Source organism: Siphateles boraxobius, unplaced genomic scaffold (assembly GCF_051911475.1).
Source record: "Siphateles boraxobius isolate OS27281-9 unplaced genomic scaffold, OSU_SipBor_1 9, whole genome shotgun sequence".
In the NCBI taxonomy this organism is placed as follows: domain Eukaryota; kingdom Metazoa; phylum Chordata; class Actinopteri; order Cypriniformes; family Leuciscidae; genus Siphateles; species Siphateles boraxobius.
Window position 1 is genome coordinate 11,327,058 of NW_027509219.1, and position 18,317 is coordinate 11,345,374.

At 40.1% G+C, this 18,317-nt stretch overlaps 1 protein-coding gene across 3 annotated transcripts in view; it reads right to left on the reverse strand.

The window, feature by feature from the left end:
- Positions 1–18,317, reverse strand: part of glt1d1 (glycosyltransferase 1 domain containing 1) — a 59,284-nt gene that overhangs the window by 18,808 nt on the left and 22,159 nt on the right. For all 3 annotated transcript variants that reach the window (XM_077224359.1, XM_077224357.1, XM_077224358.1), the window contains exon 7: positions 2,491–2,589. In XM_077224359.1, coding sequence (XP_077080474.1) covers positions 2,491–2,589 — 99 coding nt within the window. The remainder of the gene's footprint in view (positions 1–2,490; positions 2,590–18,317) is intronic.

Below are 18,317 nucleotides of genomic sequence, written 5' to 3' on the forward strand. Positions count from 1 at the left end.
AGCGCCCTCTACTAGACGGCTTTGTGCTTCCAAGTGGTCAGTGTTCTCAGGTTGGTGCTCAGCTCACAACCTGGATCCACAAGATTGTGGGGTGTCGGAGGTTCTCTCCTTCCTACAGGAACTCTTGGATAAGGGTAGATCCCCATCCATGCTCAAGGTATATGTGGCGGCTATTGCTGCGTTTGTCAAACATTCGCATGGCCAGTCACTGGGTAGGAACGACCTTGTAGTCCGCTTCCTCAGGGGAGCTAGAAGGATGAACCCTCCTCGCCCCCCCTCGGACCATTCCTTGGTCCTGGAGGCCATGAAGGGTGCCCCTTTCGAACCTCTACAGTCTGTGGACCTTAAGTATCTCTCATTGAAAACAGCCATTCTGGTGGCTATCGCCTCAGTCAAGCTGGTGGGTGACTTACACGCAATTTCTGTTAGCGCGTCGTGCCTTGAGTTTGGGCCTAATGACTCCAAGGTCATCCACAAACCAAGACATGATTATTTCCCCAAAGTACCTGCCACTCCTTTCAGAGCACAAGCCTCTGTGGATCTAAAAGCGAGTCTGACATTCTCTCGTCACAGGCGATTTTTGAGATTCGCCTTCGAGGGCCAGGCATATCAATACACAGTCCTACCGTTCGGCCTGTCCCTGGCATCCTGTATATTATGATGTGCCATGGACGCTGCTTTCGCGCCCCTTAAACTTCAGGGCATACAAGCTTTGAACTATTTGGACGATTGGCTGATTCTAGCTCGATCTCATTCAGAGCTCATAGAACACAGGACCATATTACTCGAACACCTCGAGAATCTTGGTCTCACAGTCAATTGGGCGAAGAGCTCGCTGTCCCCCAACCAGGAAATATCATTTCTGGGCACAGAGCTGAACTCGCTGTCAATGACAGCGCGACTATCGCCAGAGCGTATACTGAACATTGCGGCACTATAGTCTCAATCAAGAGATTTCAGAAAATGCTGGGCCTCATGGCCTCATCAGTACTCCAACTGAGTCTGGTTTGTATGCGCCCACTGCAGTGGTGGCTGAAAGCACGAGTGCCGTCTCGAGCTTGGGCCTCCGATCTGTTTCGCCTCAGGGTCAATCAGAAATGCGTCGCAGCTCTGGAACCTTGGAAGGCGACCGACAGGTACTGGTACCACCGCCTCTTCAATCTGACATTCTCTCTTCGGATCTGACAGCGAATCTGACGTGAATCTCCTTTGCCTGGTTAGGGCCTTTAGAATTTACGTGGAACGTTCGGCTGCTTTCAGACGGTCAGGACAGCTATCTGTTTCGTTTCGTGGCCGATCTAAAGGTCTAGCTGCCCATTTTTATATCCCCATATCATATGAACTCAGGGCGCTCGCCCTTGGGTCAGTGTTGTGGTAGATTTAGCACGCACGGCGTTTTAAATTGGATTCCCGTAGCGTAAGCTAGCTTACGCAACATGAGAGTACTCTTGTAAGAGAATGTCACGGTTACAAACGTAACCTCGGTTCTCTCTAGAAGAGGGAATGAGTGTTTCGTAACCCTGCCGTGCTTGTGCTACCATCTGGTTTCGCTTCAGTCAATGAAAACCAAGGAGCATCTTATCGAGCTCTGGCTTATATAGGCATAAGCCACGCCCATTCACCCACACGCCCACTCATTGGTGCTTACGTCACGTGCAGTGCCTCGATAGGTTGCAGCAGTTGCCGCATAGCATCCAATAGGCGCGCGAGCTGCCTCGCCTAGGTCTGCTAGCTGCAGGAAGTGTTTTTTAAATTAATAAAAATTATAAGGATAATTATAAGGTTTTTTTTCCATAGTCAACTAGCTAGCTATTTATTAGTTATCTAACATTAAAAACATTTTTCTATTTAATGAGAAAGTCATACAAACCTCAAAGTGTTAACCTGTCACCTCTGACCTTCAACAGCTGTCACAGCTCCAGGTGCAGATGGGATGTGTTCTTGCAGGAACTGATATGCTATAGGCTACTCCTGACTGGTCGAAATCTCATGCTACATATGACAAATGTAATGTACAGAAGTAGCTGCACTGCTTAAATACAAAATTAAAGTTTTTGAACGAAAAGATAAGTAAAGTCACTCTGATGACAATTTTTATGTGAAATATTTACCCATATATGTGCATATTTACCCCAATTGTCATGGTATGGGGAAAATTATTATTTTTTTAAACTTGAAACCAATTTTATTGGATTTCTTGACCCCAAACATGTACACTTTGACACCAAATTTGTCATTATAGCGATAACAGAAGCAAAGATATGGGCTCTAGAGTATTTTCGGCGCATTGGCGGCCATTTTTGAAAAAACATGTTTATTTCTGATACAAAGTGTGATCTCACTTGTGTCTTAGGATAAATTGATTTGTATGACCCTAAGGTACTTCCATACCAAAGGAGACCTTTGCATCATGACTTGAAGTCAAAGGCCTATTTTTTGGGCTTAACCTCCCTACTATGATGTTAAACTGATTTTATAGAGCCGCAATACCTGCAAAAGCTTCTAAAAGATACAGAGGATCCTTAACTCGTCTGAGTCCACATACCAGCAGAAAAACATGTAGATTTTCCACTTGCTTGGTAAGCACACCTAAAACACAAGACAAAGAATGTCACATCAAGACAGTCTTGGAATCTTTATACATTGTACCATGATTTAGTTTTTGGTGCTTTTTAAATGCCTTTTATGTATAGATCTGATAGTTTTACCCATGATTTACATGACTTTCAATCTTAAAGGGGTCATGACTTGTAAAATTAATATTGAGGGATTTGTGAAGTCACACGGGAAAATATATTTGCATATGTCTCCAGAGCAAGATATCGACAAATAGTTTTACATCATCGCCCACTGGCGTTCAGTTGCTTAATGGCTGACATTTGCCAACACTAGATGTGAGCGTTGCGTCGCATCAAAAATAAATAAAACCCATTATAATAGCTGAGGCTGTCTACACTGGATACAGTAGAGTACTTGAGTCAGCTGACAACAGGACAAATGTAAGAGTGAAAAAATCTTCGCTTTGACGTGTCCGTTTGAGTCTCTGTACAGATTTCAGAAGGATCCCAGGATGCTTTATTTTAATGGCGTTCTCGATCGAGTCGGAGGATTATATGTTTGTTCAGAGCATTTTGTTTTGTAAACAAGGCACAGTGTACGGTTTCCTATGCAATGACGTTAGCCAATGATAACTGTGGCCGTTTACTGATAACCCTTAAAGGAACCGCACCTTAAAGGGGTCATCAGATGCCCATTTTCCACAAGTTGGTATGATTCTTTAGGGTCTCCATGTAAAGTTTATTACATGCTTTGGTTAAAATTCCTCAATGGTTGTGAAAACAACACCCTTTTTACCTCCTCAAATACAGCTCTGTTCACAGCGACCCGTTTCTGTGCATGTCTCTTTAAATGATAATGAGCAACTGCTCACCCCACCCCTCTCTTCCATTGGGGGGTGTCGACACAAGAAATATAAAGTGCTGCCCGGGGGTGCGTTTCCCAAAAGCATCGTTAGCCAACTATGTTCACAGGTTCCGTCGTTATCAGCATAGTTCAACGATTCGGTGTTTCCCAAAACCATCGTTCCAACGTACATTCGCAAACTTGTGAGATTGGAACGACAGTTCTCGACTTGTGGTTAAAAGCATAGTTTCTAGTTTGCATGACATGTGGACTTAATAAATCCTTATCTTGAGCAAAATAAGCAAGCTGACATTCAGTACAACCTATGTCTTTTATTTAGAATACATACAAATGTCATTTACGTCTTTTAGTTTGTCAAGAGATTTAAAGCACTGTTTTTCAAGACTACATGTACGTATACGTGCTCTACTAAGAACGAGCCTATGATTAAGTCTCGAAATAAAGCAAAATAACTGAGAAAAGTCATGTCTGTAATTTATAACAAAACATCAAGCGTTCCTACTAGCGATAATACTCCACCACGTGCGTGACATCATAAACCAAGGTAGTTGAACGACCACTTTGCGACAATATGGTTTCGGGAAACAGTCGTGACTAACAAGTTGATTTCACCTACGATGCATCGTACTATGGAAGTGAAGCAGCGAGTTACGTCGTTGTACGGGAAACGCACCGCTGGCAGACAGTATACAACTGACTGAGGGCGGAAATATGCTAATACGGGACAGTCCGTCAGTGGTCATGGGCGGAGCATGAACAATATGACATCATTATTGCTCAGAAAATCCAAACGGCTTGATTATTGACAGTGTTTAGGCTTTTTGAGGATTGAAAAAAAATCCATTTAATCCTTTGTTTTTTTTTGTATGGTGGTTGTGTCCACACACTGCAAAGACACATTAATATGCAAAGAAATATCCCCTTTAAAAGCGAATCATTTTAGACAGAGGGTCTAAAATATTTTTCACGCGTATATATTTTTGTTTTTTCTGTGCAAAAAACTTTATTAACGTAAGTATGTTATATGTTACGGTGTTTATTCATTTTGTCATGTTTCTGGTTTGTGGTTTCTCTGTCTTTGGTCTTTTATTCAGTTTGTGCCTTGTTAATTGTAGTCTGTTATCCTAGTCATGTCATTATTAGGTCCCTTGTTTCAGGTGTGTTGTCTTGCTAGGTTGTATGGTCCCGCTCGGTGTTCTGATTTGCCCCAGCTGTGTCTTGTTCCCTCATCCCGTCTGTGTATTTAAATCCTGTCTGCTCTTTTGTTCGGGTTGAGTTATTGAATGTATGTTTTAATGTGCGTACCACGAGTATCTTGTCTGTATCTGTAATTAAAGTCTACTGCTGCATTTAGATCCGCCTACTGCCTTTGCTTCCACGCAAATTCGTAACAGAATAACTGACCCCCTAGGATCTAGCAGCCATGCCTACCTGGAGTCCTGATGTCCAGATCCTCCGTCTTCGCCAGGAGAATCGCGCCATCGAGGATTATGTCGCAGAATTCCTCGAGCTGGCATATCTCGCGCAAATGAACACCCACGGCTTGAAGATCTTCTTCCGCGGAGGATTATCGGAACCACTCCGGTCTCTGATGCCCGAACCTGGTCCTCACGGATCTTTAGAATGGTACGTTGACCTGGCCCTGTTGTGGAGCGGTTCCCCGTTTACTGTGGGCGTGGAGGAGAAGCTGCGAGAGCCTGCGCTTAACGTCAGCCCGGTCGCGCCCGCGCTTAACTTCAGCTGCTCAGCCGAGACCACGCTCCACGAGCCTGCGCTTCACGTGAACCGAGTCGAGCCCGCTTTCCACGACATGCCTGAGCTTCTTCCTGCCGAGACCGACATGCCTGAGCTTCTTCCTGCCGAGATCGACATGCCTGAGGCTGAGCTTCTGTCTTCCGAACCCGCACGTCGCTTCAGCCTCGACGAACCCGAGTCAAGTGAGTCAAGTGCCGCCGAGTCAAGTGAGACCGCGCTTCCCGAGTCAAGCGAGTCAATTGCCGCCGAGTCAAGTGCCGCCGAGTCAAGTGAGTCAAGCGCCGACGAGTCAAGTGAGTCAAGCGCCGCCGGGTCAAGTGAATCAAGTTCCGAGTCAAGTTCCGAGTCAAGTGAATCAAGTTCTGAGTCAAGTTCCGAGTCAAGTGAGTCAAGTTCCGAGTCAAGTGAGTCAAGTTCCGAGTCAAGTGAGTCAAGTGCCAAGTCAAGTGAGTCAAGTGCCAAGTCAAGTGAATCAAGTGCCAAGTCAAGTGAATCAAGTGCCAAGTCAAGTGAATCAAGTGCCAAGTCAAGTGAATCAAGTGCCAAGTCAAGTGAATCAAGTGCCAAGTCAATTGAATCAAGTGCCAAGTCAATTTAATCAAGTGCCAAGTCAATTGAATCAAGTGCCAAGTCAATTGAATCAAGTGCCAAGTCAATTGAATCAAGTGCCAAGTCAATTGAATCAAGTGCCAAGTCAAGTGAATCAAGTGCCAAGTCAAGTGAATCAAGTGCCAAGTCAAGTGAATCAAGTGCCAAGTCAAGTGAATCAAGTGCCAAGTCAAGTGAATCAAGTGCCAAGTCAAGTGAATCAAGTGCCAAGTCAAGTGAATCAAGTGCCAAGTCAAGTGCCAAGTCAAGTGAATCAAGTGCCAAGTCAAGTGAATCAAGTGCCAAGTCAAGTGAATCAAGTGCCAAGTCAAGTGAATCAAGTGCCAAGTCAAGTGAATCAAGTGCCAAGTCAAGTGAATCAAGTGCCAAGTCAAGTGAATCAAGTGCCGAGTCAAGTGAATCAAGTGCCGAGTCAAGTGAATCAAGTGCCGAGTCAAGTGAATCAAGTGCCGAGTCAAGTGAATCAAGTGTCGAGTCAAGTGAATCAAGTGCCGAGTCAAGTGAATCAAGTGCCGAGTCAAGTGAACCGACTACCGAGTCAAGTGAACCGACTACCGAGTCAAGTGAACCGACTACCGAGTCAAGTGAACCGACTACCGAGTCAAGTGAGTCTACCGAGTCAAGTGAGTCTACCGAGTCAAGTGAGTCTACCGAGTCAAGTGAGTCTGCCGAGTCAAGTGAGTCTGCCGAGTCAAGTGAGTCTGCCGAGTCAAGTGAGTCTGCCGAGTCAAGTGAGTCTGCCGAGTCTACTGAGTCTGCCGAGTCTACTGAGTCAAGTGAGTCTACTGAGTCAAGTACGTCCAGTAGTGAATCAAGCCCAGTGAAGCGTCGTCGCAGAAGGAGGAGGAGGACTCGTTTGCTTCGCCAGGCTACGGAGGGCGTTCCCAGACTCCTCGCCCTGCCGGCCCCGCCTCTGCGCCTCGCCCTGCCGGCCCCGCCTCTGCGCCTCGCCCTGCCGGCCCCGCCTCTGCGCCTCGTCCTGCCTGCGCCCTTCAAGCTCCGGGAGGCCTGCCCGGAACCCATCTACCACCTGGAGGTTCCTCCCGAGGATTTCCCCAAGTATTTTTTGGGGGGGGGGCAGAAGGTACTCCATGAGGGCCATGGAGACGACGTCGACATGGTCCTCATCCTCGTCTGAGTCTGCTCCGACCTGGCCACCATCTCATCGTGCTCCGCCCTGGCCTTTGCCACGTCATGCTCCACCCTGGCCTTTGCCACGCCATGCTCCACCCTGGCCTTTGCCACGCCATGCTCCACCCTGGCCTTTGCCACGCCATGCTCCACCCTGGCCTTTGCCACGCCATGCTCCGCCCTGGCCTTCGCCTCGTCCTGCTCCGCCCTGGCCTTCGCCTCATCCTGCTCCGCCCTGGCCGCCTTCACGTCCTGCTCCGCCCTGGAGGCTTCCTGTTCCGGGCAAGCCACGCCCTCGTCAGCCTCCAGGGCGCCCACCCTCCCGCCCCTATTTGATGTTCATTCGGCGCGGGGTCGCGCCTTATGGAAGGGGGGGATAATGTTACGGTGTTTATACATTTTGTCATGTTTCTGGTTTGTGGTTTCTCTGTCTTTGGTCTTTTATTCAGTTTGTGCCTTGTTAATTGTAGTCTGTTATCCTAGTCATGTCATTATTAGGTCCCTTGTTTCAGGTGTGTTGTCTTGCTAGGTTGTATGGTCCCGCTCGGTGTTCTGATTTGCCCCAGCTGTGTCTTGTTCCCTCATCCTGTGTATTTAAATCCTGTCTGCTCTTTTGTTCGGGTTGAGTTATTGAATGTATGTTTTAATGTGCGTACCACGAGTATCTTGTCTGTATCTGTAATTAAAGTCTACTGCTGCATTTAGATCCACCTACTGCCTTTGCTTCCACGCAAATTCGTAACATTATACTTGTAAGTATGTTATCCTCAATGACCATATTTAAATAAAATAAAAAATCCATGACATGACCCCTAAACTATAAAAGTCCATCATAAAAAACATCAGTTTATGAGAGTTTAAAACAAAGAGTGAAATAACATACAATGCATATTCAAATGGTTTGTTTAGTGATTTCTAAACAAAAATTTCCAATTAAGTTATATTTCGTCAAATTATGCTGAAAAGTGTGAAAATATCATTTAGTTGTGCGTGTTTAGGATACATTAAATGACACGCTATGAAACTAGCCATAGCTGAATAAAGGAGTCTGCCATTTTATTCTAAAAAAATGTCTAAAATGCCATTTCATCACTGAACGCTAGTCCACAGTGTTAAAAGTGCTCATATTTTGAGGAACACCTAATATGGAGAGAAACTGCTGACCCTGAATCAGATGTTTAAGTGTTTCTGAGCACTGAAATGTAATGTGACATAAATCAATGCAAACATGCTGTACCTCCATCTGTAATGAGGCTAATCCATCAAACAAGGTCATAGAGATGTCAGAAATGCAATGAGCACAAAACTGATTGCATGCTCAAAGCGTGCATGACGAGTACTTTATCAATATGGCATACATAAATAGTCATGTATATATGGCATGGATCACAGCATACACAAAGACTAACAACCATCTTTATGTATATTCTTTGGTTTAAAGCCGAACATCTGGATCACTGAACGGCCACTGGATTTTTGATAATAACTGAGGAGGGTTAGGAAAGGCTGTCACTTTGACACATTAATACAACTTATTTCAGTTATATAACTCCCCTGATTGGTATGTAAATGTCTTAAGGAATTTTTCAACCATTGAAGCAAATTATCCTCACCAAAGTACCTACCATTCACACAAAAAAGCATTTGAATTCAAAGGCATATGGATTGCAGCAGATTTTTTTAACAGTCTTGAAAAAAAACCCACATAGTCACTTATGTGTTCATGATGATGCTCCATGTCCATGTGACAGAGTCCCCTCTGTTTTGTCAGTAGTTGGTATATGTGGGAATGTTCAGTCCAAATCTGTGCTTTGCCCCAGATCATCCCTCGTTTAAATCCTACCTATTCCAGATTATCCACAAAAATATGAGCGTTAGTGTACGCATGAGTGCATATATGTGACATTTGCTCAGAGTCAGATCTCTTATCATAAACTGTCTTTACTGGACAAATACAAACAATGCAGAAATACTTTAATTTGGCAGAACCAAATGGTAATTTCTGTCACCAAACGAAAATTCAATAATAACCATAGGTTCCCCCCAAATAATCCTCCAACTGTCCTTAGCAAACAGAAAGTCCTGCCCCAAACTCATATCAGATTGTGTCAATGCATTATTGACACAAGTTATGTGAAAGGGCCTTTAGAGTTAAAGTTGTTTTACACATACTATTTTTCATACACAGTATACAGGGGTTTCTATAGATGAAAATACTGTGTATTGTTGCTTTGAAATTTTAAGCAGCCACTATCTCAAAATGGGATCAACATATTTGAGGCTCCTTTGCAGTAAAATTGAAAAACCTATGAATTTTAGCACTACCTATCTTTCAGAAACAATATCTTTATATTCACAGAGGACAAGAGTGATAAATCAAATGCACTGTGCTACTCTTTTGGCTACAAACAACCCATACACAAGCTGCTTAAAGTTGAGAAATTGCTCCCTATTCCTGATCTGGAATCAGTTTCTGGAATGATGTTAGTTTCGGCAAGGCTAAGGCTGGTCAGATGTCAGTATGAGGACAGCTTCCACTCTTAGACATAGTAGGGGAAGGTCAAAAAGGTGCGTGATGTGAGGTAAAGCTCTGGGATTAGATGACTGATTTAAGGGTACATGCTTACAATGGTTTAACTCACATACAAGGGCTTTGAGAGATTTTTTACCTGGAAAGTGAAAGACATTGATGGTTTCACCTCATTTACCCCATAGCTGGAAAAGCTGCCGGACCTAGACTCACATTAGCTCTACTGTATATAAAGGAGTCAACATTCACACCTATAGTTTATACAATTTCTCTTGTTTTACTTTGAAAAGTTCAGCTTTTAGACATTTAACCCTTTTCATGTTAGTAGGCACACAATTCCAAATACTTTTTTGAATTTAATATTTTTTCGTCAAGCACCAAATAAAATCGTTAATGTTTTATTATATTATAGTAGATGTTTATTTAGGGCCTTATTATTTCCAGTTTCAGAATCTAATTTGAATTATTATTATTATTATTATTATAAACAGGAGGCAGAACTCCAATTAGAATTTAAAGGTAAATTAGTAGATTTAAAAATAAAAAAATCAATGAAATTCATGAATAATTTTTCACTAGCCTCGTTTCCGTTACAGATTTGCTGAAAACTTTTGCGATATTTTCTAAATGTTGATAAAAAACTATTACGAAATGACGACATTTCCATTGACCAATGTTATGCAACTGAAGCATAATTTTTTCCTCTCGCGATAAGTCATTCCAACAATTATGGCAATGAATGTTGGTAGGTTTATGTATGTCCCACCCACCGCACTAGCCATTATTTTTGATCGAATGAGATGTAGGCATGTTATCCAAGCATTAATGCCAAGGAACGCTCCTTATACTTGGGAGTGGCTGCAAATGAGGTGTTTATGGGTGTTCCTCCCACATATCTGCTTTAATGGATTTACAAGACCTGATTGTAGCATTTCTGAGGGGTTTAGAATCCAGCATTCCCCTAATTCTTTTGTCTTAATAAAGAACTCTGTTTTGTCTTCTGTCCAAACATACCGCACCATCTACATCAGGTGACCTGTAAATGCGCCAAAACTGTTTCCATTGCAGTTTTGCTAAATATATGGAAGTAATATAATGCCAAATGTTTTTGAAACAAAAACCCTGTTGAATTGCACTACTTGAAAAAAATATGCATTGCATTAACCATGCTTGCATTTTAATGCATTGTATTTTTAGGACTTGCATTTTTTATTTGCTCAAATTCGACATGGTTGAATATTTAAGCTGTGAATATTTCAATTCAAAACATTTCAAACACATTTTCATTATTAAAAAATCAATAATCCACATTCATCCTTCATAGTTCACTTCCAAAATATTCAAACTTTTAAAAAATACAACCTATAATATTCAAAAGGCAATTTTCGGTCCATTCTATTTCGCTTTACAAATTCGCTTCCACAAATTCAGTGGTTCAAATTCGACAGTAAATTCAACATTGACATCCAGGAACTGCAGGAAAAGCAATAGATTACCGATCATAATCTCCATCTGCTGTTAGTCGACCTCACCAGAAGGGGGTGCAAATGCAAGCGTGTGTTGTTGACGAAGACCAGTTAGAGCAAGCCATTCATTCATAAAAACCAAGGGGGTCGCTGTGTCCATTTCTTTTACCGTCTATGATTAAAACTAATTTATAGAAATGTAAGTGTATTTGTTAACTTTATATCGTGGCGATGTGCTTCAGTACAAGGGTTTCCCTCAATACTTCAGGATTGCTGGAATATAAAGTGCTTAACGTAGCTTAATGGCCTAATACAGTGATATAAAAAATCTAACCGTGACCTTAGAATCGAAAATGTAATCGAATCGAGGATTTGGAGAATCATGACACCCCTAGCTATTTGTATGTACATATGTGCTGCGAGAAGTGGTTTCAAAAGTGGTGGGGACAATATCGACCATGGCAAAAATTGGTGGGGACATGTCCCACCCGCAAATTACGCCTATGGATATACTGGCATAAAGTTGGCTTGACATTGGACATTCGCGCGTAGGGACCATCTCTAAAGTTATATACGACATTACACACGTTTCTAACTTCAATAGCAAACTTCAATTTATTTGAATACATATCAAAAATATAAAAGGTGTGCATCATGCCTGAAACCTACCACTTTTCTGTAAGTCATTATCTCCCAATGCTATTGAAGTTAGAAACGTGTGTACCAATGTATATGTAACTTTAGAGACGGTCCCTAAATTTGCAAATGTCCAATGTCAAGCCAACTTTATGCCAGTATATCACTGGGAAACGTGTAGTGTGAAACTTTACGCGTTAAGTTCATATTCTGAGTCCATCTGCTTGCCTATAGCCATATAGTAGCTTACAGCGTTCTCAACATTGGTCTTTTATATCACTGTATTAGTTAGGCTATGTTACGCGTTATATATTTCCAGCAATCCTGAAGTATTGAGGGAAACCCTAGTACTGCAGCACATCGCCGCGATATAAAGTTAAGGCAACTAAACAACCAAGAGGAATATGTCTACCTCAAATGAAGGTCTACCATTTGATCTGTACATCAGCATCGGGGGAATAACATTATAATCTCGTTCACGGTAGAGAAAGATGCATGTAGGCTACACAGGGACCATGAAGACAGTGAATTAAACATAAAAACAGCCCTCATAATAATAATCACAAATACACTTACATTTCTATAAATATGTTTTTATGAATGAATGGCTTGCTCTAACTGTTGTTCAGTCTTCGTCAACAACACACGCTTGCACCCCCTGCTGGTGAGGTCGACTAACAGCAGATGGAGATTATGATCGGTAATCTACTGCTTTTCCTGCAGTTCCTGGATGTCAATGTTGAAACCACTTCTCGCAGCACATATGTACATACAAATAGCTAGGGGTGTCATGATTCTCCAAATCCTCGATTCGATTACATTTTCGATTCTAAGGTCACGGTTAGATTTTTTATATCACTGTATTAGTCCATTAAGCTACGTTAAGCACTTTATATTCCAGCAATCCTGAAGTATTGAGGGAAACCCTTGTACTGAAGCACATCGCCACGATATAAAGTTAACAAATACACTTACATTTCTATAAATTAGTTTTAATCATAGACGGTAAAAGAAATGGACACAGCGACCCCCTTGGTTTTTATGAATGAATGGCTTGCTCTAACTGGTCTTCGTCAACAACACACGCTTGCATTTGCACCCCCTTCTGGTGAGGTCGACTAACAGCAGATGGAGATTATGATCGGTAATCTATTGCTTTTCCTGCAGTTCCTGGATGTCAATGTTGAATTTACTGTCGAATTTGAACCACTGAATTTGTGGAAGCGAATTTGTAAAGCGAAATAAAATGGACCATAAATTGCCTGTTAAATATTATAGGTTGTATTTTTAAACAGTTTTAATATTTTGGAAATTAAATATGAAAGGTGAATATTGATTATTGAAATTTTAATAATGAAAATGTGTTTGAAATGTTTTGAATTGAAATATTCACAGCTTACATCTTCAACCATGTCAAATTTGAGCCAATAAAAAATGCAAGTCCTAAAAATACAATGCATTAAAATGCAAGCATGGTTAATGCAATGCATATTTGTTTAAGTAGTGCAATTCAACAGGCTTTTTGTTTCAAAAACATTTGTCATTATTTTACTTCCATATAAATATTACTTTTTTGAACAGCCTGAAAAACCACTTCATGCGAGCGTAAATGTTTTTCGCGAAATTGACGTTTCCATCGGGCATATTTTCAATTTGTGCAATTTGAAGGCTAATGGAAACGCGGCGACTGTTAGTGTTATGGTTCTGTGTATTTACGTTTTCCGTATGTTTTCCTTTTTCTTGGTCAGGTCATGTCCTTTATTGGATGTATCATTGGTTTTCTTAGTTTTATTTAGTTGTTTTCCAGGCTATTTTGAATTGTAAAGCTACTTTGCATTTATTTTGTAATAAATCAACTTTCCTTTGTGTTTGCCAGTGTTACAGTTAGTGTCTTATAACCAGTATTGGTGAACAATACTTTTAAAAGTAATGCCTTACAATATTGCGTAACGGCCGTTTCACACGGCAAGCGTCAGAGGCACGCGAGCAGCACACATTGTATTCGGTGTGCATGTTAATCAACGAGTGCATTCACACTGCGAGCAGGAGCAGCGCGTGAGCGTCAAGCAGGAGCGTCGCGTGAGCAGCAGTGAAGCGGGGGTTTCGGCGCCGAGTCTATTTTTGCTGCGCTGCTCACGCTCAATTAAAGTGAAAGCACACTTTTGAGGAACAAAATAAATTTGATTTCACACAAAAAGTGCCCAAAATGCACAGAATAAGCATGTCTAGTGAGTTTTAACAAGAACTGGAGTAAGCAAAAAAAAGAAAATGAAGACTTAAAAATATTTATAGAAGATTTAAGCTACACATTTAAACTTGTTTTTAATTATTCAGTTTGGGTGAAAGTATGGCGTATTATAAAAAAAACTAAAGTAAACTAGCCAGAAAATATTATATATAAACTTTCTTTTAGTTTATGAAATACACAGACAGCTACATAGGCTAGCACAACCCAAATCAAACCAGAGTGTGCGGTTTTGTGTGTGTGTGTGTGTGTGTGTGTGTGTGTGTTTTATCCGCGGAGTTTGCATTCTTGTAAACGTATCGAAAATATGCTATGCCTGAAACGACAAGATTGAAGCTATTTACTTGGTTGTTTTGTTGTTATCATTTATATGGTTTACCAACTTCTAAAATCAAATTTATAGTTGTCTTTGTAAATAACTGTCCGCTTATATGTAGCTTTGGAGCCGCTATGTGAAACTGTACAAACGCTTCCAGTGTGAATACTCTCGCACGTCTGCAGCTGCAGTGACGATGTAGTTACGCTGACGCGCTGCTCAAGCGCCGCTCACACTTGCGGTGTGAAACAGCCGTTACTCCCTAAAAAAAAAGTAACATTACATTACTTAGTTACTTTATATGGAAAGTAATGCACTACACTACTTTTTTGTTACTTTTTCTGACCTAAGGTTGGGCTTGCTTGTTTGTTTTTTAAAAACAACAACCAAAAAGTTTTAGCAATTGTAAAGGCCATTTCACATCTAAAGTGAAATGAATAAGTCTCAGTCTGAAACAAATCCAAATGCAAGCCTGTACATTACAGGGCGCAGCTCAAACAAACATTTCAGATGTGCTGCCATTCAGGATCGCAGAAGAATAGGAATAAATAAGAATAAATACATAAAGTATATTTGTATTAACCTATTCAATTAGTGAAGGTTTGTGCAATATGCAGTTTTTATTAAGAAATTTTTATTCATTTTAAGGAATACTGAATTTGTTGTGCAAGTGAGATGAGTAAATGTATGCTCACATTTAGGCTAGAACTAAAATAACCACTATGTTTACACCTCGCACACAACGTCTCTGTATGCACAGTCACAATTTTCTCAACATGGGGAAAGGAGAGGTTTCAGTCAATGAATGGGAAAAAAAAGGAACTTGCGTTACTTATTTGAAAGAGTAACTCAGACATTTTGTTGTAAATTTAAAAGTAATGCGTTAAGTAACACTTGGAAAAAAGTAATCTGATTATGTACTTCTTTCTCAACACAGCTTATAACTGATTACACGGTATAAAAGTTGGTACATTTATTTAATTTTGAATAGGAGGCAATGAGCTTAATTTAGAACAACATTTTTTGGAAAGTGGTTGTCTGTAATGTAGCACTTTGTAGCTCTGTAGAGCGGTTCCATTAAACATCTCTTATTCATAAAGACCTACACATGAAGACAGAGAGAAAAAACTTCACAATGCTTGAATATATTTCTGCTTTTAGCTGTGGGTTTAATATCAATCCAGGAGCAGTTACTCAAGACGAAGACACACTTAAAGTAGTCTTAAGGTTTTCCAACATGAAAGTGCACTTGATATCCCATCTTGTTGAAGGGTATATCATGAACAGAGGACCTATACTAAAGATTAGGGTCAGTTAATATGCGTCATGGGGAAAACATTTTCAAATATTTAAATCCAAAACTCAACTAACGGATTTAAATCAATCAACAACAAAAAAGAAAAAAAGAAAAAAGAAAGAGGGTTCATCAAAACCAAACAAACACACATACACAAAAACAACCCAAAAAACCTACAGGAGAATTCTGCTACATTATAAATGCGACAGCATAAATGAAGTTTATCTGAAGTAAATCTGCAGTTATTCTCAGGTTGGATAGTGCTTGATTACAACACATAATCTCGTGTCATCTGAGAGTTCGGATGAATGTCCAACGTCATGTAAGCGGCTGCACGGCACAGCTCACTCGTACTGTAATTCTGATCAGACATATCTGACATAGACGAGCAGATGAGTGAGAAGAATCGACTTATTTAGGGGGGACTCTGCGATTAATGTTTTCTTCTTTGAAGTGCATTCATTTATCTGCAAGATGCACCAACATGCTTCATTATGAATCTAAAAGTGTATGCATGTCAACCTGAAACAGGGTACTGTCACTGCAACAGTATCTGAATGTGAACAGATGATCAAACAGATACAGCTGAAGATAAAGTGTGATGTCTGATTTCAAAGGCTCTGCTGCACTGAGGTGCAGTTTAAATGTTTACCTAAAGAAAGTAATGGCAAGTCTAATAATCATGCTAAAAGTAGTTCAGCAGAGATTAGTCTTCACTGCTAGAGACTGCAAATACTTCACTCCACCATGTGGCTGCAGGGAAAATAGGCTTTACTACATTCTAGAAACTCTGAACACACAAGAAAATGAAATATTTATGGGACTTGCATTGGTGTAGATGGCAAATTCAAATGAACTAGTAATGATACACTGATTAAGACCTAAATATAAAGCTGTCAGGCTTATTATTTCCTCTGACTTACATTTACATTTAATCATTAAGCAGATGCTTTTATCCAAAGCAACTTACAAATGAGGAGAGCAATAGAAGCAATCAAACTAACAATAGGACAACAATATGCAAGTGCTATGACCCTTCCCAGTTTAGTCTAGCGCAGTGCAATTTCGTTTTTTAATAGATATAGAATAGAAAATAAAATAAAAGAAAGTGTTCGTATTAATGGATCAGGCATTGCTAAAAAAGATGCGTCTTCAGTCGTTTCTTGAAAATGGCTACAGACTCAGCAGCTCGAGTTATTAAATATGATATGGATATATATATATATATATATATATATATATATATATATATATATATATATATATATATATATATATATATTATCCATATCATATATATGGATCTTTAAAAAAGAATAAATAATAATAATAATAATTTTTTTTTTTTTTTTTTTTACCTAAAATTTTATTTTAACTCTTTTACTTTAAATAGCCCTATATGGTATAATAAATGGATTCTAAAAGTTACAAATATTTCATTTGTCCCTTAATATGTGGTCATAAAAACATGTATATTCATTATATCAATTTCTATGTATTTACTGTTAACTATCCATATACAATTTTGGACACTGCATATGACAGCTATAATTTTATTAAATCTGTCCTTTTTATTGACTATATGCACCACAGAAACATGTCTGATGTCTAAAACATTTCCAGGCACCTTGCATGCTGTGAATTTGCAAACTCTTTCCCACAGTACTTTAACTTTGAAGTAAGTCCACGAATGCCTTTGATCGTGCACTCTAATCTAGTGTTAGAGGATTTGTGCACAAGAGTGGTTTACGACGGATTACAGCCAACCTTAAACAAGAAAGCAGGGGGAACATGTCCTCCACCTCACTGTAAACAGCCGCAATCCATATCACTCCTGTCCAATTTTTTAGACTTGTGATGGATGGATGGACTGATATATGGAATGTCTGTCTATCTACTCTTTTATCATTCGTCTGCCTTCAAGCAGTGGCTGAATCGTAGACAAGCTTGTCAATTTTCTGCCGCCTCTCCGTAGGATCAGTTAAGATCTGCTTTGACAACTTGAGAGGGAAATATAATTACTGTAGGATGAATTACACCTCAAAGGGTTTAAAAAATAAAGACAACCTAGTGGGCTTTCCCATTTGTGCGAGTGCAGTAGTAGACAAGTGTCTTTTCTACAGCTTTAGATCTAAGCGTTCACATGAAAGAAAGAGAGGAGGATATAAACAAACAGGTCTGTCACTGAAGGCGGAGGGAAAAACTAAAGGCAAATAAAGACAAAAGCAGCACATCTCTCCAGAGGGAGGAGAAAATTCATCTTCACGTTCCACAGAAACTGATTTGGACACACCAATATTTGTGCTCAACATGTTTTACCCAGTACCTGTCTTCCTTGTCCCCTTTCTTTCCTGGGTTTACTCTTTTTTTTTTCTAGCCTGCCTTTGATCATAAGGAGCGACTTTTGTTGGTGTGAAATGTTTTTAGTGGGGGATTTATACCACAGAGAAACACATGGGTGTATTTCTCCCTCTAAAAAAAGCCATCGTTAAAAATGATCAGCCTTAAAGTGGTACAACACATTTTAAGCATTTGTGAACGCTGGCTTAACAGTCTAAAGTATGAGGTTAATAACAATGATTGTAAACAAGCACTTTCATAGAGTTTGCTTTTGAAGTTTTTTATTACAAATTCCATAGTTTATTATTATTTATTTTAGAAACCATTTCTATGATAATTTTGAGCATGCATGAAGTAAATTTTTAATTCAATTAGAGGTTGATGAAATATAAATATCAATCTTCCATAAATTAGGTATCATCTTTTTAACAATGATATTGTTGTTAAAAGATAGTTCACCCCAAAATGTCATCATTTACTCACCCTAACCTGTATGACTTTCTTTCTGTGGAACATAAAAGACCATTTGAGAAATTCATTTTTTCAAAATTTCTTCTTTTTGTGCTGGG